Source organism: Oratosquilla oratoria, chromosome 6 (assembly GCF_046742065.1).
Source record: "Oratosquilla oratoria isolate Oo_2021 chromosome 6, ASM4674206v1, whole genome shotgun sequence".
NCBI lineage: Eukaryota > Metazoa > Arthropoda > Malacostraca > Stomatopoda > Squillidae > Oratosquilla > Oratosquilla oratoria.
In genome coordinates this window covers 40986618-41014170 of record NC_134782.1, presented here as the reverse complement: position 1 = coordinate 41014170, position 27553 = coordinate 40986618, and the positions used below count along the sequence as shown (strand labels likewise).

Below are 27553 nucleotides of genomic sequence, written 5' to 3'. Positions count from 1 at the left end.
GTACCTTGAGAAGAATGTTCCCAAAAAGGTTCATACATCCATGAAAACCCTTCTTCAATTTCATACATACCAACAGCTTTTTCCCCCTTATAAGGAAGGTAACCAATCCCCCCACACACTACACTCCCATTCACAACCCCTCCCTCCCTATTTTCTTGGCTCCTCCTGGATGATAGGTCATCCTTGCATCTCCCCCACTGCAAATACTTACTCCACCAAGTCCCGATGTCCTTCTTGAGCAGCTTCCATGAGCGGAGTGGATGCCCCTAATTCGATGTCCGCTCCAGCCTTGATGAGCAAATCAGCTACTTCTCTGAAACCGCCACAGCATGCTAGTGTGAGCGCTGTCTCCTGCGTCTCCTCAGTCTGAGCATTGATGTCTGCATCTGTAGATTAGGTTACAAAAACCAACATTAATACACTCCATATACAATTTAGAAGGTAAAATGAAAATGCCAAATTTCAATTACAACATACATACATATACCAAGGCTTTTTCCCCCTTACAAGGGAGGTAGCCAAAAAGGAAAAGGCATAAAATCATTACCACCCATTCCATCCCTGAATACACTCCACACCCCTCCACCCTCCCTCTCATCTTAGCACCTCCTGGATGACGGGTCATCCCTGCACCTTGTCCACTGCCCTGGGTCAGAAGCAGTGTCGCAAGACACAGCACATCCACAGCAAGGCTGCTTCATTAAATCGGTGACCCCCCTCTCCGTCCCCCCCCATGCACAAAAGGAAAAGACGGGGAGAAATCCCTTCGGGCTGCGTCAAATTTTGCTCACACATACTACCTCACCCCCCATCCCAACACCCATTCCACCTCATGCATCACATCATCCATATACAACCATTCTCCATTCACCCCTGTCTTCTGCCCTCTCCCATCCTTCCTCAACAGACATTCCACTCTTCCCCAAAGCCCCCTTCACCCCATCCATCCATCTCATCCTAGGACGTCCCCTCATGTTCACTCCCTCCACATCTGCCTTCCATACCTCTTTTACTAGTCTTTCTTCATTCATTCTTTCCATGTGTCCAAACCATCCTAATACTCTTTCATCAACCCTATCTCCCAACTCCCTTTCCACCCCCGTTCTCCTCCTTACCTCCTCATTTCTCACTCTATCTAGCCTAGTAACCCCCATCATACTTCTCAGACACCTCATCTCAAACACATTCAAACTCCTTCTCTTTTCCTCTCTTATGTTCCATGTTTCTGCCCCACACAGTGCTGTTGGCACAATCACTCATTCATACAGTCTCCTCTTAGCATCCATTCCCAAATGTCTATTCCATATTACACTCTTCAATCCATCAAGGCATTTACTCGCTTCTCTCAATCTACATTCTACCTCCACCTTCACTCCACCTTTTCCTGCCACATTTGCACCCAAGTATCTAAAACTATCCACTTCCTCCAGTCGCTCTCCCTTAATGCTCACTTCCAGTCTACTGCCACTTTCACCCCTTGTACATCTCATCACCTTACTTTTACCCACATTTATCTTTAGCTTTCTTCTATCACATAGTCTCCCAAACTCTGTCACCAACTTCCTCAGTCCCTCCTCCGATCCTGCCACAAGCACAGTGTCGTCACCAAACAACAGCTGGCTCACCTCCCACTTTTCTCCATTTTCTTTAATCATCTCCAATCCCTGACCCACTATCCTTGCATTTACCTCTCACACTACCCCCTCCATGTATAAGTTGAACAGCCAGGACGACATAACACATCCTTGACAAAATCCCACCTATACCTTGAACCACTCACTCTCTCCATTTCTAATCCTGACACACACTACTACTCTCATAAAAACTCTTGACAGCTCCCAGAAGCTTTCCTCCTATCCCATATATCTGCATAACCTCCCACAGTGCCTTTCTGTCTACCCTATTGTAAGCCTTTTCCAGATCCATAAAAGCCCAAAAAACATCCTTCCCCTTTCCTATAGCTTTCTCACATATTTGTCTTACCACAAAGATCTGATCTACACAACCTCTACCCGTCCTAAATCCACACTGTTCCTCACCAATTACTCCCTGTGTTCCTCTCCTAATCCTCTCAATCAAGATCATCCCATAAGCCTTCCCAACTACACTTAACAAGCTAATCCCTCTGAAACTACTACATTCACACTTGTCCCCTTTTCCCTTGTAATTGGAAGTATTTCCAATTACAACATATCCTTAAATATTATGCTCAACTAGTGTATATGAAACCATGAGCCTCAACACAATACTATACTTGATTGAAGAATGAAGATTAAAACTAAACCATTAAAATGTGGTAGGAAAATGGTACAAGTAAAAATGCACACAAACATACACACACAGCAAGAGAGAGAGAATGAAAGACAATGAGTGAGAACAAGAGAATGAAAGAGATGAATGACAGAACAAGAAAGATAATATGAGATGGTAAACAAAAATGAGAAAAGATAAAATAGAGAAAGAAATAGGGAGAAAACAATAATGAAAAAAGAGAGGAGACAGGGTGGAGAGAGAGAGAGAGAGAGTGAGAGAGAGAGAGAGAGAGAGAGAGAGAGAGAGAGAGAGAGAGAGAGAGAGAGAGGCGAGAGAGAGAGAGAGAGGGAGGATAGAGAGAGAGAGAGAGAGAGAGAGAGAGAGAGAGAGAGAGAGAGAGAGAGAGAGAGAGAGAGAGAGAGAGAGAGAGAGAGGCGAGAGAGGGGTGAGAGAGGCGAGAGAGAGAGGCAAGAGAGAGAGAGGCAAGAGAGAGAGAGAGAGGCAAGAGAGAGAGAGAGAGGCAAGAGAGAGAGAGAGAGAGGCAAGAGAGAGAGAGAGAGAGGCAAGAGAGAGAGAGAGAGAGGCAAGAGAGAGAGAGAGGCAAGAGAGAGAGAGAGGCGAGAGAGAGAGGCAAGAGAGAGAGAGAGAGGCAAGAGAGAGAGAGAGGCAAGAGAGAGAGAGAGAGAGAGAGAGAGAGAGAGAGAGAGAGAGAGAGAGAGAGAGGCGAAAGAGAGAGAAAGAGGCGAGAGAGAGAGGCGAAAGACACAAGAGAGAGAGAGAGGCAAGAGAGAAAGAGAAAGAGAGGCGAAAGAGAGAGACAAGAGAGAGAGAGGCAAGAGAGAGAGATAGGAAATGAGAGGCAAGAGAGAGAGGCGAGAGAGAGAGAGAGAGAGAGAGAGAGAGAGAGAGAGAGAGAGAGAGAGAGAGAGAGGCAAGAGAGAGAGAGGCAAGAGAGAGAGAGAGGCAAGAGAGAGAGAGAGGCAAGAGAGAGAGAGAGGCAAGAGAGAGAGAGAGGCAAGAGAGAGAGAGGCAAGAGAGAGAGAGAGAGGCAAGAGAGAGAGAGGCAAGAGAGAGAGAGAGAGAGAGAGGCAAGAGAGAGAGAGGCAAGAGAGAGAGAGAGAGAGAGAGAGAGAGAGAGAGAGAGAGAGAGAGAGAGAGAGAGAGGCAAGAGAGAGAGAGAGAGGCAAGAGAGAGAGAGAGAGAGAGAGAGAGAGAGAGAGAGAGAGAGAGAGAGGCAAGAGAGAGAGAGAGAGAGGCAAGAGAGAGAGAGAGAGGCAAGAGAGAGAGAGAGAGAGAGAGAGGCAAGAGAGAGAGAGAGAGGCAAGAGAGAGAGAGAGAGGCAAGAGAGAGAGAGAGAGGCAAGAGAGAGAGAGAGAGAGAGAGAGAGAGAGAGAGAGAGAGAGAGAGAGAGAGAGAGAGAGAGAGAGAGAGAGAGAGAGAGAGAGGCAAGAGAGAGAGAGGCAAGAGAGAGAAAGAGAGAGAGAAAGAGAGAGAGGCAAGAGAGAAAGAGAGAGTGAAAGAGAGAGAGGCAAGAGAGAAAGAGAGAGAGAGAGAGAGAGAGAGAGAGAGAGAGAGAGAGAGAGAGGAGAGAAAGAGAGAGAGAGAGGAGAGATAGAGAGAGAGAGAGGAGAGATAGAGGAGAGAGAGAGGAGAGAAAGAGAGAGAAGAGAGAAGGGAGTGTGAGAGGAGAGAAAGAGAGAGAAGAGAGAAGGGAGTGTGAGAGGAGAGAAAGAGAGAGAGAGAGGAGAGAAAGAGAGAGAGAGAGGAGAGAAAGAGAGAGAGAGAGGAGAGAAAGAGAGAGAGAGAGGAGAGAAAGAGAGAGAGAGAGGGAGAGAACAGAGGCAGGCAGGCCTGATGAGTTGGCTATCTAAAATTGAAAACAATGTTTCCCTTACCTCTGGCCAAGAGAAGAGTGACCATCTCCTCATGGCCCTCCCTGGCAGCTTCCATGAGGGGTGTATAACCTTCGTCATTCACCTCCTCAATGTTGGCACCTCTCTCCAGCAGCAGAAGAGCCAAATCAGTATGGCCTCCACATGCCGCAAGAGTTAGAGGTGACTCGAAGCTATCAGCTGGCATGTTCACCTATGAAAACAAGACCAATTCATGTTAGCGATTGACCAGAATTTCCTTACAAGTTTACCTCTGAAAACTGTAGTGTAGTGTTTACTTTTCTATCTAATTCACGATCAAAATCAAAACAGCATTATTCTTTAGTAGACCAGCTTAAGCCCATCCCCCACTTGAAGGTTATCCCATATGTTTTGAAATAGTGAAGTTTCTTTTATATATCCATCTACCATTTTGTATTCCTTTCAGTATTTCAAGACCAAAGTTGGGACCAATGATAGGTCTGTGAGATACCCTGGAAGGAACTGTTTCTTTGCTTGACTGAGGGATTTCTCTTGGGGAGTTGGGTGGAGTAAGGAATTTGGTGGCCAGTCTTGTAATCAGTGTGTGCATGTGGTTTTGCATGGCTATACTGTAAGGTGCACAAGATGGACTGTTATTGATGTTTGAGTAGTATGCTCAAACTAAATTTAGTAGGTTGTGCTGTTACAAATTGGGATAACTGGGCAGGATAGTGGGCTCTTCCCTAGAACTGTGTACCTACCAGCTTCATGTGCTGTTCTATAATGAGGATTTTTGTGTATTGATACTCTTATCAGGATGGTTTTTGTGCATCCTGTTATTCCTGATACTTCTCATTTTCTTTAGTACCACAATAGTCCTTACCTGAGCCCCAGAATCCAAAAGGAGCCTGGCAACTTCAACGTGACCATCCATACTGGCCTCCATGAGAGCAGTATGCATCTCGTCCGTCTTATGTTCCTGGTCAGCACCAGCATCTAGCAGAAACTTGACCATCTCCAAATGGCCCTTGTAACATGCTAGTGTTAGTGCAGACTCCTTAAACTCATTGCTATGCGTGTTGATGCCCGCACCATGCTCCAGCAAGATCTGCAATCATTTATATTCCACATGAGAAACATTACACAAGTCTTTCATATGGAGGCACCATCCTTGCCCTCTCCATGAGGTAAAGTTCATGATGTTAAACCAAATCATACATCCTTTTCAATTTCTTCTGTCAGAAACAATTTACAACATAATGAAATATAATACATGTTTGACCAAAGAACTGAAACACAAAGACTTCGAAAAGCCTCACCCGTGCAACCTCCACATGACCAGCAGAAGCAGCCTCCATGAGTGGAGTGTGGCCATTTTCATTATGGGATTCTACATTAGCGCCATTCTGCAGCAACACCTGTACAAATAAATAAAAATTAATTTACAAATAATGGGACTAAATGGACCTATTTGGGCTGATGAACTTGGCATCCCTCTTCATGAGGCACTTACTACATTTACCTATTCTATATACCAAGGCCTTGCTGTGGATGTGCTGTGTCTTGCAACACTGATTCTGATCCAGGGCAGTGGGCGAAATGCAGGGATGACCTATCATCCAGGAGATGCCAAGAGGGAGGGAAGAGGGTGAAGTGGAGTGGAGTATGTTAGGGATGGAATGGGTGGGAGTGGTTTTTATACATATACCTACATACATTTACCAAAGGTTTTTTCCCCTTACAAGGGAGGTAGCCAAAAAACAAAGGCATAAAAACCACTCCCACTCATTCCATCCCTATCAAATTCCACTCCCCTCCACCCTCTTATCTTAGCAGCTCCTGGAGGACGGGTCATCCCTGCACCTTACCCACTGCCCTGGGTCAGAAGCAGTGTCACAAGACACAGCACATCCACAGCAAGGCCACTTCATTAAATCGGCGACCCACCCTCTCCGTCCCTTCATGCAGAAAAGAGAAGATGGGGAGAAATCCCTTTGGGCTGCGTCAAATTATTTCTCACACATCCCACACCCACTCCTCCTCATGCATCACAGCATCATCCATATACAACCATTCTCAATTCACCCCTGTCTTCTGTCCTCTCCCATCCTTCCTCAACAAACATTCCCCTCTTTCCCAAAGCCCCTTTTACCACATCCATCCATTTTCATCCTTGGTCGACCCCTCATGTTCATTCCTTCCACCTCTGCCTTTGTTTTTTGGCTACCTCCCTTGTAAGGGGGAAAAAGCCTTTGGTATATGTATGTATGTATGTATATACCAAGGGCTTTTTTCCCTTTACAAGGGTGGTAGCCAAACTTTATACATATATACATATACCAAGGGCTTTTTCCCCCTTAGAAGGGAGGTAGCCAAAGTCAAAAGGTATAAATCCACTTCCACCCATTTCATTTCCACATACTCCACTCCCATTCACCACCCCTCTCTCCCTCCCTCCTTTCTTGGTTCCTACTGGATGTTGGGTCATCCCTGCATCTCACCCACTGCCCTGGGTCAGAAGCAATGTAACCAGTCACAGCATATCCACAGCAAGGCTGCTTCATCTAATCAGTAACCCTCCCCCCCTCCATCCCTTCATGCAGAAAAAGAGAAGACAGGAAGAAATCCCTTTGGGCTGTGTCAAAATATCATTCCCACATACTTCCTAACCCCCATCCCCACCCACTCAATTCCATGCATCACAGCATCATCCATACACAACCATTCTGCACTCGCACATACCTTCTGTCTTCTTTCCTTCCTCAATACACATCCCACCGTTTCCCAATGCCCCTTTAACCCCATCCATTCATCTCATCCTTGGTTCCCCACTTATGTTCACTCCCTCTACCTCTGCCTTCCACACCTCTTTTAGTAATCTTTCCTCACTCATTATTTCCAAGCGAACCATCCCAATACTCTTCCAACAACCCTATCTCCCAACTCCTTTTCCACTCCCACTCTCCTCTTCACCTCCTCATTTCTCACTCTACCCAGCCTAGTAACCACTACCATACTTAAGACATTTCATCTCAAACACATTTAAGTTCTTCCTCTCTTGTGTTCCATGTTTCTGCCCCATACAGTGCTATAGGTACAATCACTCTTTCATAAAATCTCTTAGCATCCATTCCCAAATGTCTATTTCTCATTACTTTTTAATCCCCCTAGGCATTTACTTCTCTCAATCTACATTTTACCTCCACTCCTCCCTTTCCTGCCACATTCACCCCCAAGTATATATACCCAAGCTTTATATCCATCACAAAATCTCTTCAATTCTAAATTTTGTACCCCTATTCTAGTCTCGTGGTCTTCCATACACCTTCTCCAAATTAAAAAAAATTCAAGAAAAATCAATAAAGGTAGCAGCACACTAAACATGTCTTGATAAAATGTTGCTTGCTTTTATGACTTAGTTTGAGGAGAAACAACTTCAGTTATGATCTTTTGTTTTTCTATTCTATCTATACACCAAGAGTTTTTTCCCTGTATTCTGCCCACTGCCTTGGGTCTGAAGCAATGTAGCAAGACACAGTACATCCACAGCATGGCTGCTTCACTTAATCAGCAACTCCCCCTCTCCATCCCCTCATGCAGAAAAAGAGAAGACAGAAATCCCCTCAAGCTGCATCGAAATATCATTCAGACATAAGCACCCCCTACCCCCTTCTCCCTACCCATCCCTTCCTTACATAACAGTATCATCTATACACAGCCACTCTCCACTCATCCCTATCACCTGCCTTCTCCCTTACTTGCTCAACAAACATTCCCCTCTTGCTCAACACCCCCTTCACCTCCATCCATCCATCTCATCCTTGGTTGTCCCCTCAAATTCACCCCTCTACCTCTGCCTTCCACCCCTATTTCACTAACATTTCTACATTTATTCTTTCCATGTGTCCAAACCATCCCAATAATCTTTCATCAGCCTTGTCATCTCCTTTTCCACTCCTGTTCTCCTCCTCACCTCATTTCTCTCTCTATCCAACCAAGTAACCCCTACCATACTTCTCAGACATTTCATGTCAAACACAAACTTTTCCCCGTGCCTCCCTTAAATTCCAAGTCTCTGCCCCATACAAAATCATCAGCACAATCACCCCTTCATTCAATCTTCTCTTTGCATCCATTCCCAGATGCCTATTTCTCATGACACTTTTTAATTACCCACAGCATTTACTTGCTTCTCTCAATCTACAATTTACCTCCACCTCCACCCTTTCCTGCCACATGCAACCCTAACTACCTAAAACTATCCACTTCCAGCCTCTCTCCTTTAAGACCTCAATTCTGCCATGCTCTCCCCTTGTACATCTCATAACCTTGCTTTTTACCCAAATTAACTTCAACTTTTCTCCTATCCCTCTTTAATCCCCCCCAACCCTGTCACAAGCACAGTGTTATCAGCAAACAACAACTGGCTCACCCCCACTTTTCTTCATTTTCTTTAACCATCTCCAGTCCCTTGCCCATTACCCTCGCCTTTACATCCCACACCACCCCATCCATGTACACACTGAACAGCCACAGCAACATGACATCCCTGATGCAATACCACCTTTACCTCAAACCACTCACTCCATTTCTATTTCTAACACAGGCTCTACTACTCTCGTAAAAACTCTAGATTCCCCTTAACAGCTTTCCCCTAATCACATATATTTGCAAAACATCCCACAGTGCCTTCCTGTCTACCCTGTCAAAAGCCTTTTCCAAATCCATAAGGGCCCAAAAAAAACATCCTTACCTTTTCCTGTAGCCTTCTCACATATGTCTTACCAAAAAAACCTGAACTACTCAATCCCAACCTTTCCTAAACCCAATGTTCCTCACCAATTACTCCCTCTGTTCCACTCCTAATCCTCAATCAAAACTTTCCCATAAGCCTTCCAAACTACACTCAACAAACTGATCCCTCTGAAACTAGATTCTAAACTTCTGTTTATAAAATTTCCACAAGTCTCTTGCATCATATAGTGAGATGATGAATGACAAACTAAGAGAATTTAAACCTACATACAAATGTTAGACACATTGTTGAGATGTTCTAATTAAAACCTAGATTATTGTAACCAAAGTTGTTTCTACTCAAAGTAACAAAGGGAAGTAGAATGTTAGCATAGTGTACCACCACCTTAAGTTTTAATAGAATATCTAATCTACACTAATCCTTACAAAAACTAAATTATGCCTATCATCTGTTTGTCATTATCACCTACTATAATTCTGATATACATCTATAGGTGATCAAAACTAATCTTACAAGATATTCTGCTTTCAGATACTCACTCTCACTACTTCTGCGTGGCCTCCCGCACAAGCATACATGAGAGGAGTGTTGCCCGATGACGACTCAGCGTTGACATCTGCATTATGGGCGATAAGTAGTTTGACTATATCCACATGGCCCGCACTAGCTGCCTCCATAAGGGGGGTGCAGTCACCCTTAATACCTCGGTCTTCGACGTTAGCACGCATGGCTAGAAGCACCTGCAGGAAACCAAATAGAGGTCACTACACAGTAATCTAGAGTCAAATATGGCCTACATCACTAAATGCAAATGGACAATACAATTCTTCTGATATGAAATGTTCAGAAAATCAAATATCAATACACACACACTGTTGACTAAAGTATGACATGAAAGAAGAGGGGGAGGAAAGTAGAGGAAGGAATTGAAAGGAAGATGGGGAGAAAAAAAAATTTGATCGTGATGGGGAAAGGAAGGGGTGGAAGGAAGGGGTGGAAAGAAGGGAAGAAGGGAAGATGGAAGGGGGAAGGTAAGGGGAAGGAAAGAAGGAAAGGGGAAGGAGAAGAGAAGGAAAGGGGAGGGAGGGGGAAGGAAAGGGGAGGGAGGGGGAAGGAAAGGGGAGGGAGGGGGAAGGAAAGGGGAGGGAGGGGGAAGGAAAGGGGAGGGAGGGGGAAGGAAAGGGGAGGGAGGGGGAAGGAAAGGGGAGGGAGAGGGAAGGAAAGGGGAGGGAGGGTGAAGGAAAGGGGAAGGAAAGGGGAGGGAGGGGGAAGGAAAGGGGAGGGAGGGGGGAGGGAAAGGGGAGGGAGGGGGAAGGAAAGGGGAGGGAGGGAGGGGGGAGGAAGGTGGGAGAAGGAAGGAGAAGGGAAAAGGAATGAGGGGGAACAATAAAGAAGAGAAAGGAAGGGGGCATATGAAGAGTGGGGGGAAGGAAGATATGAGAGAGAGAGAGAGAGAGAGAGAGAGAGAGAGAGAGAGAGAGAGAGAGAGAGAGAGAGAGAGAGAGAGAGAGAGAGAGAGGATATGAGAGAGAGAAAATATGAGAGAGAGTATATGAGAGAGAGAGAGAGAGGATATGAGAGAGAGAGAGAGAGAGAGAGAGAGAGAGAGAGAGAGGATATGAGAGAGAGGATATGAGAGAGAAAATATGAAAGAGTATATGAGAGAAATATGAGAGAGAGAGGGGGGGGGCTGACAGTCTCCGGATTAAGTCCAAGATCACTCTCTCAACTTCATCTGTATTTCTTTCACCTTTTTTATATACTGTCTCCTTTCTTCCACCTTTTTTTATATACCTTCTCCTTCCACTATTTTAAGAGGGGGAAAAGAAATGAGTCCCACACAGAAAATACTCCAAAGCTTCTTCCTTGAGAGATCTATGGGTGGGAACCCACTGCCATCCAATGTCAGGCTGTAAGTTTCTAGTCAGTGAAATGAGGCAGCAATTATTATCAATCAATAAAATGCACGATATCTCTCATCTCACTCAACACAGAATTCATCTGTGGAACCCCACAATGAACCATTCCTGAGACCAGGTATACATAATTAACAATGCTGAAGTTTTACTGACTGGAAACCTGCTGACCCATTGTGACTGGCAATGGTTCTCATGTCTTCCAATAGGCCTCTCTTAGAAGAAATTTTGGACTGCTCTCTTACATTCATGTGGAACTGTTTCTGCCACCAACTTGCGGTAGTTGATAGGGAGCATTTCATAGCTCTCAACACTCCTTATGTGAAAAGGTGAAAGAAATATAAACTTGGTCTCTGGGCTGCACCTCCACATAAAAGAATGTTCAGCTTTGCAGACAGGCAGTGGGGAAAAATTTTTCTGATATTTGTCTTGCAGGGCCATTATAAGCAGGTAACTATCACTAAGTTCTCCCCCAGTAATTTGGAGAGAGAGAAGAGGAAAATAAATAAATAAACAAACAAGTGCCTACCTGCGCCAATTCGTAATAACCTGCAGAACAAGCAAGTGAGAGCAGACTCTCCCCTTCTTCAGTCGTTTCGTGCACAGAGCGACCTTCGTCCAACAGTTTCCTCACTGTTGGGACGTCACCGTCTGTACAGGCCTCCACCAGGGTCCGACCCTCACTTGAATTGTTTGCTCCCCCACAGTTGTTAGCACTCCCTCCACCTGCAGCTGCTGCCGCCGCCGCCGCTGCTGCTGCCGCTGCTGCTGCTGCTGGCCCACCCACGTTTTCCGATCTCATACGGTTCAGGGCTGCTGCTGCTTCATCCAGCGCACAGGAAACGCTGGATGTCAGTTTCCGCAGTACCTCTGGATCTGATGATGAAGAGACTATTATACATTCATACCTCCATTATTTATCTGAGTGCCTTTAAAGCTGCAACAAGTAATACAAAGTAATAAAAAAATAATAACAATAAAATAAATAATAGCTCTGTTTCAGTTATGCTGAACACAAGTCTGGACATGGTTAAATCATAAAATATACATTTGTATAAACTTGCATTGACATACATACATACATATACCAAAGGCTTTTTCCCCCTTACAAGGGAGGTAGCCAAAAAAACAGGGCACATGAAGAACTGTCACCCCAGAACACCCACATAAAGAATCGTCACCCCATGAGATCCCACCTGAAGAATTGTCACCCCAGTAGGCCGAATATCAACAGTGGAATAAAGATTATGTTAGGTTAGGTTTGGTTTGGTTAGGTTAGGTTGAATTAGGGTTATGCTTATTGCTATCAACTTATAAAACCAAAGAATTGTAAACCCAGGATGGCCCACATGAAGAATTGTCACCCTAGGATAGCCCACATGAAAAATTGTAAAAATTGCCACCCTGTCAAAGACTGGGGTGACAATTCTTCATGTGATCCCCAAAAACTTGCAATGACAATTAGATTAAATTGCTCTATCAATGATCAAACTCTAGGCCAGGGGTTCTCAGCCTTACTTGGCCCATTCACCCCTTTCACCATTTGTCAGAATGTCATTCCCCCCCCCTCCTTTCCAAGATTGTCTGTTTCAAAAGGTGCATTCTAAATAATTAGTATATTTTTTTCCCAAATTAGTATAAATCCAGCCCAGGCGACAGGCGAGATAGGCCAAAACCTATAATTGCTTTCCTCACCCCGTATGCTGACTGTGGTCACAAATCACCCCCAGAAATCCCAAAATTCTCCCCTGGGGGTGAATTTCACCCCTAATGAGAACTCCTGCTCTAGGCCATGTGGCACTCAACCAACATGTACCTTGTATGCTATTAACTGTATCCCCCCTGATACAGTTGGTAGCACACTAATCTTCATGTTGGTCTAGTGCCACACCACCTAGGGTTCGAATCCTAAAGAAAGCTATCGCATACATTTGCACACAAAATGTTGGTGTATTTCCAAGTACATTAGAGTATCTGTATTGATATTCATGAAAATATAATTTTTTTTACCATAATAGACATGGGATAGGGTGGGGAGGTAGATAGGGCCTTAATGGACTTTATAGTGGTCACCTGAAGAAGAGTTGGAAGAGCTTTGGATGTACATGTTCTAAGGTTAGACAGTGGGGGAATATCAGATCATTTCTTGGTGAAAGGTAAGTTGGGAGTGGACAGAAGGAGAAAGAGAAAAAGGACAGAAGGTAGGGAGGTGCTTAGAGTAATTTGCTTAAATGAGAAAGAAAAGAAGTAGAAGTACAAGAAGCTCAGAGAAGAGTGGGAGGGAATGAAGGTTAGAGTAGAACTAGGAGTGGAGGAGAAATGGGGATGTTTCAAGGAGGGAGTCACAAGGTGTGCAAAGATGGTGTGTGGAACAAGGAGGACAAGGGGATATAGAAGGAAGGGTAGTGAGTGGTGGGATGATGAAGCAAAGAAGGTTCTAAAAGAGAAGAAATGACAAGGTGTACAAAGATGGTGTGTGGAACAAGGAGGACAAGAGGATATAGAAGGAAGGGTAGTGAGTGGTGGGATGATGAAGCAAAGAAGGTTGTAGAAGAGAAGAAATGAGATTCACATATTGATTACAAAATAAGACAAGAGAATTGTATGAGAGATACAAAGAAAAGAGAAGAGAAGTAAAGCATTTGATAAAGGAGGTAATAAGGAGAGCAGATGTGAAATGGGGTAAGAGTATGACAGAAAATATTCATAATAAAAAGATGTTTTGGAAGGAAATTAAGAGAGGAAGTGGAGGCAAATCAAGCAAAGAAGAAAAGATAAAAGGTGCAGAGGGAGAGATGGAAGAGATGGTAGTAAGAGGAAGATGAGCAGAGTATCTTAGAGAGTTGCTAAATGTGAAGGAGGATAGGGAGGGAAAGGTAGTTGCAGTGGGAAGCACAAAGAAAATGACAGTGATGAATGAGGAAAATGGAGAAGTAAGGAAAGATGAGGTGAAAGCAGTTATTAAAATTATGTGAGCAGGTAAGGCACCTGGATTAAATGGGCATCATGCTGAGTGTCCAAAAAATAGAGGTAGAGTGATGGTGGATTGGCCGGTGAGGTTGTTTAATTTTTGTCTAAAAGAGAGTAGTGCCTGAGGACTGGAGAAGTGCCTGTAGAATTCCACTTTACAAGGGAAAGGGAACAAGTATAAGTGTAGTAGTTTCAGAGGGATCAGTTTGTTGAGTGTAGTTGGGAAGGCTTGTGGGAGGATTTTGACTGACTGGATTAGGAGAGGAACAGAGGGAGTAATTGGTGAGGAACAGTGTGGGTTTAGGACACGTATGGGTTGCATGGATCAGATTTTTGTGGTAAGGCAGATATGTGAGAAAGCTTTAGGAAAAGGTAAGGATGTTCTTTGGGCTTTTATGGATTTGGAAAAGACTTATGACAAGGCAGACAGGAAGGCACTGTGGGAGGTGTTGCAAATATATGAGATATAGAGAAACGCTGTTAACAGCAGTCAAAAGTTTTTACATGGGGCAGCGAAGATAAGAGGGAGGTGGGTGAATGGGAGTGGAGTATATGTGGATGGAATGGGTGGGAGTGGATTTTATGCCTCTGTTTTTTGGCTACCTCCCTTGTATGGGGGAAAAAGCCATTGGTATACGTATGTGGTAGATCCTGTTAGAATTAGAAATGGAAAGAGTAAGTGGTTTGAAGTAAAGGTGGGACTTTGCCAGGGAAGTGTTATCTCACCTTGGCTGTTCAATTTATACATGGATGGGGTGGTGCAAGATGTGCAAGGGTAAACGCCGGGGGTTTGAGATGATTAAAGAAAATGGAGAAAAATGCGAGATATGCCAGTTGTTGTTTGTTGCCAACACTGTGCTTGCAGTATAATCAGAGGAGGGATTAAGGAAGTCAATGACAGTGTTTGGGAAGGTGTGCAAAAGAAGGAAATTGAAGATAATGTGGGTAAAAGATAATGAGATGTACAAGGGGAGAGGATGGCAGCAAATTGGATGCAATTATTAAGCGAGAGAGACTGGAGGAAATGGATAGCTTAGATACTTGGAAATGAATGTGGCTGGAAAGGGAGTGGAGGTGGAGGTAGGCTGTAGACTGAGATAAACAAGTAAATGCCTTGGGGGATTAAAAAGTGTTATGAGAGACATTTGGGAATGGATGCTATGAGGAAACTGTATGAAAGGGTGATCGTGTTGACAGCATTGTATGAGGCAGAAACATGGAACATAAGAGAGGAAAAGTTTCAATATGTTTGAGATGAAATGCCTGAGAAATATTGTAGGGGTTACTTGGCTAGATAGAGTGAGAAATGAGGTTAGGTGGAGAGACGAGATGGAAAGGGGGTTGGGAGATAGGGTTGATGAATGAGTATTAGGATGGTTTGAACACATGGAAAGAATGAGTGAAGAAAGATTAGTAAAAGAGGTAAGGAAGGCAGAGGTGGAGGGAGTGAATAGGAGGGGGCGACCATGGTTAAGATGAATGAACGGGGAAAAAGGGGCATTGGGAAAGAATGTCTGTTGAGGTCGGAATGGAGAATACACAAGATAGGGGTGTGTGGAGAATGGTTGTATATGGATGTTGCTGCAATGTATTGAAGAGTGGGGGTCAGAGATGGGGGTTGAGGGAGTATGTGTGAATGATATTTTGACAGTCTTAAGGGATTTCTCCCCGTCTTCTCTTTTCCTGTATAAGGTAACAGAGAGGGGGGGTTGCCAATTAAATGAATTGGCCTTGCTGTGGAAGTGCTGTGCCTTACTACACTGTTTCTGACCCAGGCCACTGGGCTAGATGCAGGGATGACCATCATCCAGAAGCCAAGAAAAGGAGGGAGTAGTGGTGACTGGGAATGGAGTATGTGGGGATGAAGTGTGAGGGAGCGGGTTTACGCCTTTGACTTTGGCTACCTTCTTTGTAAAGGGGAAAAAGCCATTGATATATGTATGTACAATGTGTAACACAAGACTTATTGACATACAAGATGATTAACTCAGTACAAAAATCAACAAAATAAACCACAAGCAAACAAATATATGGATAATTTAATTCCCTCTACTGACCTAAAAATTTAGAACACACTACAAGTCCATGATGTGTCTTCGTTGACCTCATCAGTCAAACTTGTTCTCATTTCATATATATATATATATATATATATATATATATATATATACAGTATAATATATATATATATATATATATATATACACACACACACACACACATAGCCCAAAAGACAAATTCCCTCTTGTGAAGGGGTGGCCCAGCCAAGGAATACACTTGCACTTCACACAACCCAAACTCATCCATAACCTATTTGTTGTCCTTTTTATCTAGGTTCAAATATATAAGTACTGGTTATATATATGCTACAAAACACAAACCATTTTGAAACCATTCTCCAGTTTCAATATTTCACCATTTCTTCCAATCCTCTTTTCCACTGTCCATTCTCTTGTTTTTCACAAAGCTCCAAAATTGTGACACCTATGCCTCTAAATCTCCATAACTTTTACATCAATATATACATACATATACCAATGGCTTTTTCCCCCTTACAAGGGAGGTAGCCAAAGTCAAAGGCATAAATCCACTCCCACCCACTTCATCCCCACATACTCCTCTCCCTCCCTCTTTTTCTTGGCTCCTCTTGGATGACGGGTCATCCCTGCATCTCGCCCACTGCCCTGGGTCAGAGGCAATGTAGCAAGACACATTATATAACTTTTAGTTTTCTTTATTTTGTACCCCAGTCCACCCTTCTACCTATCTCTATTCATATAATCAAGTATTTGTGATCAAAGCCAGTAAACACAAACAACTGACACTTCTTCTAAGCTACTTTCAGCTTCTTCCTCTCACATAACCTCCCCAACTATTTCATTATTTACTTCAGTCTCCTCTGACTTGGCTACAAGTGCAGCAGCATCTACAAACAACTGGCTATTCCTCCTTCCCTCCAGTCTTACTAGCATGAAACTCCTGTCTAGCACCCTCTCATACATCTCCCTCATTTGCCCATCTATGTACATGTTGAACAACCACACTGACAATACACAGCCCTGGCACATCCCTGCTTTAGCCTCAAACTACTCACACTCCACCCTACCCTAACACAAGCTCTACATCCTCATCCTACTTCCCCATTATCCCTGTATACCCCATAATGCCTATAAACCCTTTCACATACACTCTTAACTCTCTTACACATCATATACAAAAATCTACTCAATACACCCTCTTCCTTTCCTAAATACACACTGCTCCTTCCCAATTAATCCCTCAGTTCCTCTCCTAATCCTCTCAATTAAACTCCTTGTATATTGGATGTTGTAGATATTTGAACAGAAAAGTGCAGTCATTTTCTTGAACATGATGGGCCATGATTGTGCAATGTGATGTGTGGAGTGGGTGAGTTTGAGGGCTCTTACATTAAACTGTGAACCTATAATTCTATGTCCTGCTCTTTGAGGAGGTTTTCCTTTCCAAGTGTAGCTGTTACACACATACAGTTTTCATGGAGCCAGTTATTATTCTCTTAGTATTATTTTTGCCATTTGTGGGTTACCATGAGTTTCCTTAGCTGTTGGATATCATGCTCAAAAAATATAGTATGTGTGTTTTTTGTCAAGTTTATATAGTGATTAGTATTTCTTTCATGTTCAAATTCTATGCATGCAATTATTCAAAGTATATTCAGTTTATTTGCCTTCACTATAAAGTCTTCTATGCAAGGTGAAGGTCATATGTTCAAGTCAAATATGAGGCTTAGTATTTTAAGGTTCTGTCCAGTGAAAGGTGACCATTTAATTTGACCACTGGATATTTAATTGATTCATGCCAGTACAGATAAATACTTGAGGCTATCTTTAAGTTGCTGTGTCAAGCTATTACTAAATCATCTCCCTATATTAGAACTGGTGGTTTGCTACCAGTTTTGGGTGGGAAAGTTGTGTGTAAATATGTTAAATAGTACTGGAGACAGTACTGCCCCTTGGGGGACTCCACTGTAGTTTTTTGTTCCCCAACACATGGGTTTTGTGATAACCCACATACCACATAACCCTCCAGGCACAAAGTTTGTCAATTATTTCTTGTGCATTTCAATTTCTATAAACACACATATATATATCTATCCCCCCCCCCCCATGGAACATGTCTACGAGGAAAGTGTCAAAAATCTTATTCATGATTACTGCAACCATTATTGTTCTGCTGGGTAGCACACTTGTGACCAATATTTGTTGGGTAATGATACTGAGCAATGGTGAAGTGGCCTTCTTTGAATCCATATTGATTTGGCAAGGCAGGATGGGTATTCCAATTCTATCGAGGACATATTTTCAAGTCAATTTTGATAAGGTTGTGAGGAGGGAGATAAGTCTGCAGAATGCTACGTTCAAAGGCAGTTTGTTTTTATGAAGGGGATCATGTGTTTTCTTTTTCATTTTTGTTTCTTCATATATTCTTTATATATATATATATTTTTCATACTATCATTGTTTTTATTGCAGTCAGGCCCAAATTGAGGTCTGATATCTTATCTGGGTTTTCTGCATGCAATTTCTTCAGTTTCTTGGTGTCCTTTTTTTTCATGTCTTCAGAGAAGGGTGGAGTAGCTTCAATGTCTAGTTTTATATATTTTTCATTACTTTCCTTTCCAGATATACAAGACCCTGTATATTTCCACCAGTTCTCTCCCCCTATTATTTTTCTTGATTGTTGGGAATTATGCTGGTTCATGGTTTATGGTTTATAAATTGCAATTAGGTTTCTTTTCAGTGTTTGTTACGAGAGAGAGAGAGGAGAGAGAGAGAGAGAGAGAGAGAGAGAGAGAGAGAGAGAGAGAGAGGAGAGAGAGAGGAGAGAGAGAGGAGAGAGAGAGAGAGAGAGAGAGAGAGAGAGAGAGAGAGAGAGAGAGAGAGAGAGAGAGAGAGAGAGAGAGAGAGAGAGAGAGAGAGAGAGAGAGAGAGAGAGTGTGTGTGTGTGTATTTACCTAGTTGTATTTACCTAGTTGTATTTTACGGGAAGGGGAGCTATGCTCGTGGGGTCCCGTCTTCATATCTCATTTTATCTAAACTATTTTTAAATTCATGTATTGTTTTTGCACACACCACTTTCTCATCTAACTTGTTCCAATTGTCTATTACTCTGTGAGGAAAGCTGTTCTTTTTCAAATCTCTTCTATAGCTGTCTTTTTTTATTTTCTTTCCGTGTCCTCTTGTATTTCTATCATCCCATTTTATCAGATTCTCTCTATCAGTAATTTCTATGCCTTTCATGATTCTGTAAATAGCTATCAAATCTCCTCTCTCTTCTTTGCTCTAGTGTCTGTAGTTCAAGTTTTGCTAGTCTCTCTTCATATGATAGTTTTGAGAGTGTAGGTGCCAATTTTGTAATTGCTCTTTGTATTCTTTCAAGTTTTTTTATACATTTTTTTGTACTTGGTGACCATATCGTTGCTGCATATTCCAGTCTTGGTCTTATCAGGGTGATTAGAATTTTCTTCACCATTTCTTCATCCAGGTATGTAAATGCAACTTTGATTGTTCTTATTAAATTATAAGTTTCTCCAAAAATCTTATTTATATGTTTCTCAGGTGACATATTATTCATAACAATGACTCCCAGGTCCTTCTCATTTTCTACTTTTTTCATTCCTTCTTCTCCCAATTTATATGATCCTGTTATTCTGTTTTTGCTTTTTCCAAATTCCATTATACTACACTTTTTTGTATTGAACTCCATCTCCCACTTCCTACTCCATTCCTGTACTTTATTTAGATCTCTCTGTAGTGATTCACAATCTTCTTCCGTGTTCACTCTTTTCAGTAGTTTTGCATCATCTGCAAAGAAGCTCATATAGCTTTCAATTCCTTCATCCATATCATTAATATATATAGCAAACATTATTGGGGCCAGAACTGTTCTTTGCGGAACACCGCTTATTACTTCATCCCATTTTGAGTGTTTGTCTCTTATCACTACTCTCATTTTCCTTTCTTGCAAAAAGTCTTCCATCCAATTAAGCAGTTTGCCCTGTATTCCTCCTTCAGTTTCTAATTTCTTAAGCAACTTCTTATGTGGTACTTTGTCAAAAGCTTTTTTTAGGTCTAGAAATGCACAATCAGCCCATCCATCTCTTTCTTGTATTATATCTATTAGCCTTGAATAGAAACACAATAAATTGGTGATGCATGATCGTCCTTGTCTGAATCCACATTGCCTTGGATTTAACACGTTTTTTTCTAATTATTTTACCCATCTACTTTTTGTGTGTGTGTGTGAGTGTGTCAATCAATCTCCACTGACCTACTATACTAACTTGCAATTTAACTAGGCCTACTACAATATTTAAAGCACATAGCACACATTATCAATGCATAGCATATATTCTAGATAAAAACATAAAATTGATCATAACATCCATCAGCCATTTGGAGTCCACTGTTAAAAAAGGCTTCTCTTAACCTATTGCATTTTTAGCACACCTGTGTCATATGCTGCCACATCACTCCTTCAAATTCATCTATTCTCTCTTATCTCTCTATCTTCTGTCTGGCCTCCCTCTCCCATAGTTACCATCTCAAGATGTCCAGTCAGTAACACACTTGCCCTATCTGTCATTTCTGATAGTATTCCCTTTCTAATTCTATTTGTTCCTTTACTGCCTCTAAAATATCTTTCACTCCAGTCTACTCTCTTACTCAACTTGCCCTCTTACTGTCTTTCCATGTTATTCCCAGTATTCTCTCTCTATTGCTCCAAAAAGTTAACAAAAAGCAATCTATCTGTATATCAAGAGCCTCATCCCCCCTAATAAAGGAGGTAGCCAAGTCAAGGCATACACTCACTCCCACTCAAGACAGAAAACCATGGAAAGCATAATAATAAAAAAAAAATAATAATAATAATAATAATAATAATAATAATAATAATAATAATAATAATATATAAATTGTCTAACTTATACTAAGAAAGTTACCTGCGGCCTCAAGAAGAGCTACAAGGCGAGCCTGGGTATCAGGATCAAAGTGGTGTTGGGTGTGATGGTGCTGGCCCCCGCCGCCGCCCCCTGCCCCACCTGCGTGGTGGTCGGCTGTGTGGGCTGACAGCAAGAACTTCCCACCAGCACCTCCCACCTCCTCCTCCTCCCCCTGTTCCTCACCCAATGCAAACGAATCCACCTGGAAATAGAAATGGCATATGAAGATATATAACATATGGGGCTATGTATATACAAGCTTCATGAGAATGAAGAAACAACTTCCAAATTTTCACCATTTTTAAACAGTCTGAAGATGTAACTTATGAACTGCAAAACCTATACAATAATGATAATTTTTTTCCCATATTTCAAACATTTTATTTGAAATTGGCATTTACCACTTTCCAAACTCTTAGCAGTTACGTTTCCCTTTGATTGAGAAAAGCAAGTGCCTTGGGGGATTAAAAAGTCTCATGAGAAATAGGCATTTGGAATTGGATGCAACAAGATTATATGAAGGGGTAATTATGCTGACAGCACTGTATGGTGTAGAAACTTGGAATTTAAGAGCCAGAGAGGAAAAGTTTGAATGTAGATTAAATGTTTGAGAAGTATGGTAGGGGTTACAGGGTTGGATAGTGAGAAATGAGGAGGTGAGGAGGAGAGTGGAGGTGGAAAAATAGATGACGGATAGGGCTGATAAAAGATTAATGGGATGGTTTGAACACATGGAAAGAATGAGGAAAGAAATATTGGTTAAAGAGGTGTGGTGGGCAGAAATGGGTGGACCAAACTTAAGGGGATGAACAAGGATGAGTTGGATGGATGGAGTAAAAGGGGTGTTCAGGAAGAGGGGAGTGTCTGTTGAGCAAGGGAGAAGACAGGAGGTTGAGGTGAGTGGAGATTGGCTGTGTAAAGATGATACTGTGATGCAAGGAAGGATGGGGGCTGGGGATAAGGGGATTAGGGAGTGGTTACATGTGAATGACATTTTAACACAGCACAAAGGGATTTCTCCCAGTTTTCTCTTTCTCTGCATGAGGAAATGGAGAAGAGGAGGATACCTGCATAACCACTTTGATACAATGATGCCTACATAGACATCATGAGCCGCGAGTGGGTATATGATGATGCCGGCGTTGGCGTCTTGATTAAACATTTTTTGTAGTTGTATACAAGTTACCCTGGATTCTGTGAACTAGTTTTATCACATTTTTTGGGTTTATTATTACTCAGAGCAAAAGAGAACAAGTAATAGAGCACTGTCTTTATCTTTTATAATGCGAGTAGTGTGATAAATCGTACATATGGCAGCAAATGCTGCATGTGAGAATTGGACTCATACTGAAGTGGTTAAGTGAAGAGGCCTTGCTATAGATGTGCATTGTCTTGCTGCATTACTTCTGACCCAGGGCAGTGGGCAGGATACACAGATGATCAATTTTTCATGATGAGCTAAAATGAGAGGGAGGAATCAGTGGGAATGAAATGGGTGGGAGGTGTATGTCTTTTGACTTGGCTACCTCCCTGGTAAGGGGGGAAAATCCTTTGGTATATAGATTTCCCTCAAAGTTTAAGTTTTATAGATGTTATTAATATAGATATATCATATACACAAAATATCATATATGTAGTGCTATAAAAATGAGTAACAACTATACTCATATGTGAATTCATAAATGAGTACTATTCTGCCACAAGATGAACAGCTTTTGTTTTGTGATATGGCATACAGAGTCAACGCCCATTCTGCTGGGTATTCTCAAGCCAGTCTTTCCCTGTATGCCCAAGGCTGGGTGAACTAATACTATTTTGTGATGTCTTGTATTAGAACTTGTTATATAACTGTGCCTTGATACAATATAAATACTTAACATTGTGTACTATTATATATGCAGAAATAGTGTTGCAAATTGTTTTATATACTATTCAATTGTGCCTGCACTTAATTATTTAGTGTACAGATGCTCCTCTACTTACGTTCATTTGTTTTACGTTTTTTTTATTTTACGTTTGAACTGACTGTAAAAAAAAATTGAATTTTTTTTTTGAGCGAATTTTTTAGTTTAGCGCGCTCTCCGTAGTTCAAACGATACTTACGCATGACGCTGCGTCCATTGTTTACATGGCACAAACGACAGACTGAACGTGCCTTGCCTCCTCCTCCTCCTCCTCCTCCACCATCTCAATTTATGTTGCTTGAATTTAATTTATTTGAAATTAATGTTATTATTTTACAATGTTATGTGTATAATTAATGATTTAGGGGTGTTTTATAAGATACGGTAATAGAATTTACGGATGTATAGTACAGTAACAACTTACGTTCATTTTCAACTTACGTTCGGCCGTTCGGAACGTAACTAAAACGTAAGTTGAGGAGCGTCTGTATACACTTTCAGGCCTCCATCCTTTCTCTTCAATAGAGGGAATGTCTCAAGAACCAAATTCAATTCACCCTACCACATATACACGTTTTTTCAAACCACATTTCCTTCTCATCCCCTTTTTCTTCTCCACAAAATTCATTTCCATCATTCACTTTGATAGCCAATTTCTTTTTCAATTTGGTTTTAGTGAGATACAATTGACTCTTCACCTTCCAGCAATCTTTTGATCACCTTGCTTACTACACCATCTACATTTGTACATGCCACTTTCAAATTCTTTAGTGCCATTACTTTCATTTTTTTACCTCTTCTTCTCTATATAGTATTTCATCATTTTTAAACCTATTATCCCCATAAACCTATTCATAATCTGTCCATGTTTAAAGGCGTCATTGATTAGTTCCTTAATTTTTGCTTTATCCTCTGCTACACATCTTATCCATACATCTTTAATGTTGCCCGTAGTTGCTATTTCCCATACCTTTTTGATTACCACACTCACTGGGGATTGTGATCTACATTTATTTTTTATTGCTTTAGCACCCCTAACTCCAAACACATGAGTGTCTAATATCTACTTCCTGATTCCCCACGGAGGTATCTATCTCCATGGTTGAATGTAGTTGATACTTCTGGGGTTTTTGTGAAACCTTTACAGACCAATCTTGGCATTCTTCCATGTTTGAAGAGAACTCTCCAGTCAAAGCAGGAATGCCGAGACATTAATTTCACTCTCATTTCTGTTCTTAAAATCTCTCCCATATCACTCCATTGACACCACCATTTATTTTTTATGCAAGGTAATAAGAAAGCCACCACTATATTACCTTGTGTATAATAAAGGTGACTAAACAGGGCAGAATAAGGGGACTGGGGACCCTCCTTTCTGTTTCTCCCCCCAAAGCTAAGGCACGACTCATCTTGGACACACCCTAATTGGATACTGATATTTACCCAATTTACCCATTTGCATACATGCAATTACAGAATAATGCTGTGCTTGCAGGATCCAGTCTTTCAATTAAATTCAGCTTTAAACTTATTTTTGTTGTTTCCTCATACACGTTACTGCTAAAGTCGATACATTTGTACAGAGAGCTCATTTCTTTATATCCTTCAGCCATGGTCTTTTTCATTTTCTCCCTTCATGGTCTTTTGTCACCCATCCTAAACAGAGACCCCTATCAATTATCTCCATTTCTTTCCATGAACACATGACTCACATCCACTCTTTTCTTTCTTTCTTTCTGTGTGTGTGTGTGTGTGTGTGTGTGTGTGTGTGTGTGTGTGTGTGTGTGTGTGTGTGTGTGTGTGTGTGTGTGTGTATTTACCTAGTTGTATTTACCTAGTTGTATTTTACGGGAAGGGCAGCTATGCTCGTGGGGTCCCGTCTTCATATCTCATTTTATCTAAACTATTTTTAAATTCATGTATTGTTTTTGCACACACCACTTTCTCATCTAACTTGTTCCAACTGTCTATTACTCTGTGAGGAAAGCTGCTCTTTTTCAAATCTCTTCTATAGCTGTCTTTTTTTATTTTCTTTCCTTGTCCTCTTGTATTTCTGTCATCCCATTTTATCAGATTCTCTCTATCAGTAATTTCTATGCCTTTCATGATTCTGTAAATAGCTATCAAATCTCCTCTCTCTCTTCTTTGCTCTAGTGTCTGTAGTTCAAGTTTTTCTAGTCTCTCTTCATATGATAGTTTTGAGAGTGTTGGTGCCAATTTTGTAATTGCTCTTTGTATTCTTTCAAGTTTTTTTTATACATTTTTTTGTACTTGGTGACCATATCGTTGCTGCATATTCCAATCTTGGTCTTATCAGGGTGATTAGGATTTTCTTCACCATTTCTTCATCCAGGTATGTAAATGCAACTTTGATTGTTCTTATTAAATTATAAGTTTCTCCAAAAATCTTATTTATATGTTTCTCAGGTGACATATTATTCATAAAAATGACTTCCAGGTCCTTCTCATTTTCTACTTTTTTTATTCCTTCTTCTCCCAATTTATATGATCCTGTTATTCTGTTTTTGCTTTTTCCAAATTCCATTATACTACACTTTTTTGTATTGAACTCCATCTCCCACTTCCTACTCCATTCCTGTACTTTATTTAGATCACTCTGTAGTGATTCACAATCTTCTTCAGTTTTCACTCTTTTCAGTAGTTTTGCATCATCTGCAAAGAAGCTCATATAGCTTTCAATTCCTTCATCCATATCATTAATATATATAGCAAACATTATTGGGGCCAGAACTGTTCCTTGCGGAACACCGCTTATTACTTCATCCCATTTTGAGTGCTGGTTTCTTATCACTACTCTCATTTTTCTTTCTTGCAAAAAGTCTTCCATCCAATTTAGTAGTTTGCCCTGTATTCCTCCTTCAGTTTCTAATTTCTTAAGCAACTTCTTGTGGTACTTTGTCAAAAGCTTTCTTTAGGTCTAGAAATGCACAGTCCGCCCATCCATCTCTTTCTTGTATTATATCTATTAGCCTTGAATAGAAACATATTAAATTGGTGACGCATGATCGTCCTTGTCTGAATCCAAATTGCCTTGGATTTAACACTGTTTTTTTCTAAATATTTTACCCATCTACTTTTGATAATTCTTTCACAAATTTTTGCTATTGTACTTGTTAGAGAGACTGGTCTATAGTTGGTAGGTTCTTCTTTATTTCCTCCTTTATATATAGGTACTATATTTGCTTTTTTCCAATCTTCTGGAACTTTTCCTTCTTTAAGGAACTATTTAGTATGCTATGTATTTTGTCTGCCAGTTGCTTCCTGCATTCTTTCAGTATCCAGATTGCTATCTCATCGGGTCCATGCGATTTTCTGACATCAAGATTACTCAAGTGTGTCAATATTTCATTCTTTGTTACTTCTATTTCTTCCATAGGGGGGACTTTCTCTTTCCATTCGTTCTCTTCAGGTTGTATGTTCTCCCTTGTAAACACTGATTTAAAGTGTTTGTTCATAATTTCCGCCATTTCCATTTCCTCAGTGTATTCAACTCCTGTCTTAATTTCTCCAAGTCTTGTTTGTTTTTCAGTTTATTGTTTACAAATCTGTAGAATAGTTTTGGTTGATCTTTACACTTTTCTATATCTTTTTCATATTTTCTCTTTTCCTCTCTGCACGTTTGTACATATTCATTTCTATAACAGGTATATATTTTCCATTTTTCAGGTCTTCTGTCTTTTTTCCATCTGGTCCAGGCTTTGTCTCTTTTGTCTTTTAACTCCCTACAACTTTTGTTGTACCAGCATTTTACATATTCTTTTTCTTGTTTTTGTCTTGGGACATACTTTTCCACTCCTTTTTTGTAAATTTTTGTCAAAATATTCCATTTCTCTTCTACTGTTTCTTCTTTGTATATTTCTTCCCAGTTTTCCTTTTGAAAGAATTCTCTTATTTTATCAAAGTTTGTTTTTTCATACATCATTCTTCCTTTTCTATATTGTTCATTTTTCATATATTTTTCTTCATTAAGTTCCAGTTCAATCAATATGTGGTCACTTTTACTTATTGGTGTTTTATATTCAATTTTGTCCACTATTCTAGGTTCAGATGTAATTATTAGGTCTAGTCTCGATGGCTCTTCTTCATTTCTATACCTAGTGTTCTCCTGTATCCATTGTGTCATTGTATGGTCAGTAACCATCTCAAGTAGAGCGTTTCCCCATGAGCCGTCTCCACCCTTTACTGTCATTTCTTCCCAGCAGATTTCTTTGCAATTAAAGTCGCCCATCATAACTATTCTTCCTCCATCTTCCATTATTTTATTTAATGTTATCTTTGTGTCCTCTAACATACTTTTATGTTCACTCTCCTCCCATGAGGCTGTTTTCGGAGGCACATAATTTATCACAAACTTTCTGCTCTTCATATCTCTGTCTTCCACTTCTATCATAATCATCTCTACTGTATTCTTTCCATATATGACACCCCTCACGTTTATATCCTTTTTAGTCAGGAACATAACTCCACCCCCTTGCTTTTTCTCTCTGTTTTTAATCCAATAATTATATGCATCATGTCCTACACTGTTGGGTGGTAATGGGCCTTTTAATTTTGTTTCTACAATTCCCATTATGTCCGGTTCTTTTTCTTTCAAATAATCATTCAGCTCATTCAATCCTGTTATTAATCCATCTATATTTGTGTAAGACACTCTTAGTTTTCTGCCACTTCCATTGTGTTCTCTGTTTCCCTTTTGTTTTTCGCTTGTATGTCGAACTGCCTTAGTTTCATATTCACTACTCTCCAATAGAATCTCTCTTTTTCTGACTCCGTTCTGCTCTCGTTTTTTTTCTTAGCTTCAAGTCTTTTCTGCTTTTCTTCCTCTCTTTCCTCTTTATTCATTTCCCTTTTTATCCATACCTTTTTATATTGTTCACTTGTTGCTAGTTTCCCTGTTT

The 27553-nt window shown here is 41.0% G+C and overlaps 1 protein-coding gene across 3 annotated transcripts in view; it reads right to left on the bottom strand.

The window, feature by feature from the left end:
* Positions 1–27553, bottom strand: part of mask (multiple ankyrin repeats single KH domain) — a 65574-nt gene that overhangs the window by 12644 nt on the left and 25377 nt on the right. For 2 of the 3 annotated variants that reach the window (XM_076186820.1, XM_076186822.1), the window contains 7 exons: positions 20731–20932; positions 11308–11669; positions 9402–9602; positions 5426–5524; positions 4990–5214; positions 4149–4338; positions 212–386 (listed from right to left, as the gene is read on the bottom strand). In XM_076186820.1, coding sequence (XP_076042935.1) covers positions 212–386; positions 4149–4338; positions 4990–5214; positions 5426–5524; positions 9402–9602; positions 11308–11669; positions 20731–20932 — 1454 coding nt within the window. The remainder of the gene's footprint in view (positions 1–211; positions 387–4148; positions 4339–4989; positions 5215–5425; positions 5525–9401; positions 9603–11307; positions 11670–20730; positions 20933–27553) is intronic. The other variant, XM_076186821.1, reaches the window with a different exon arrangement.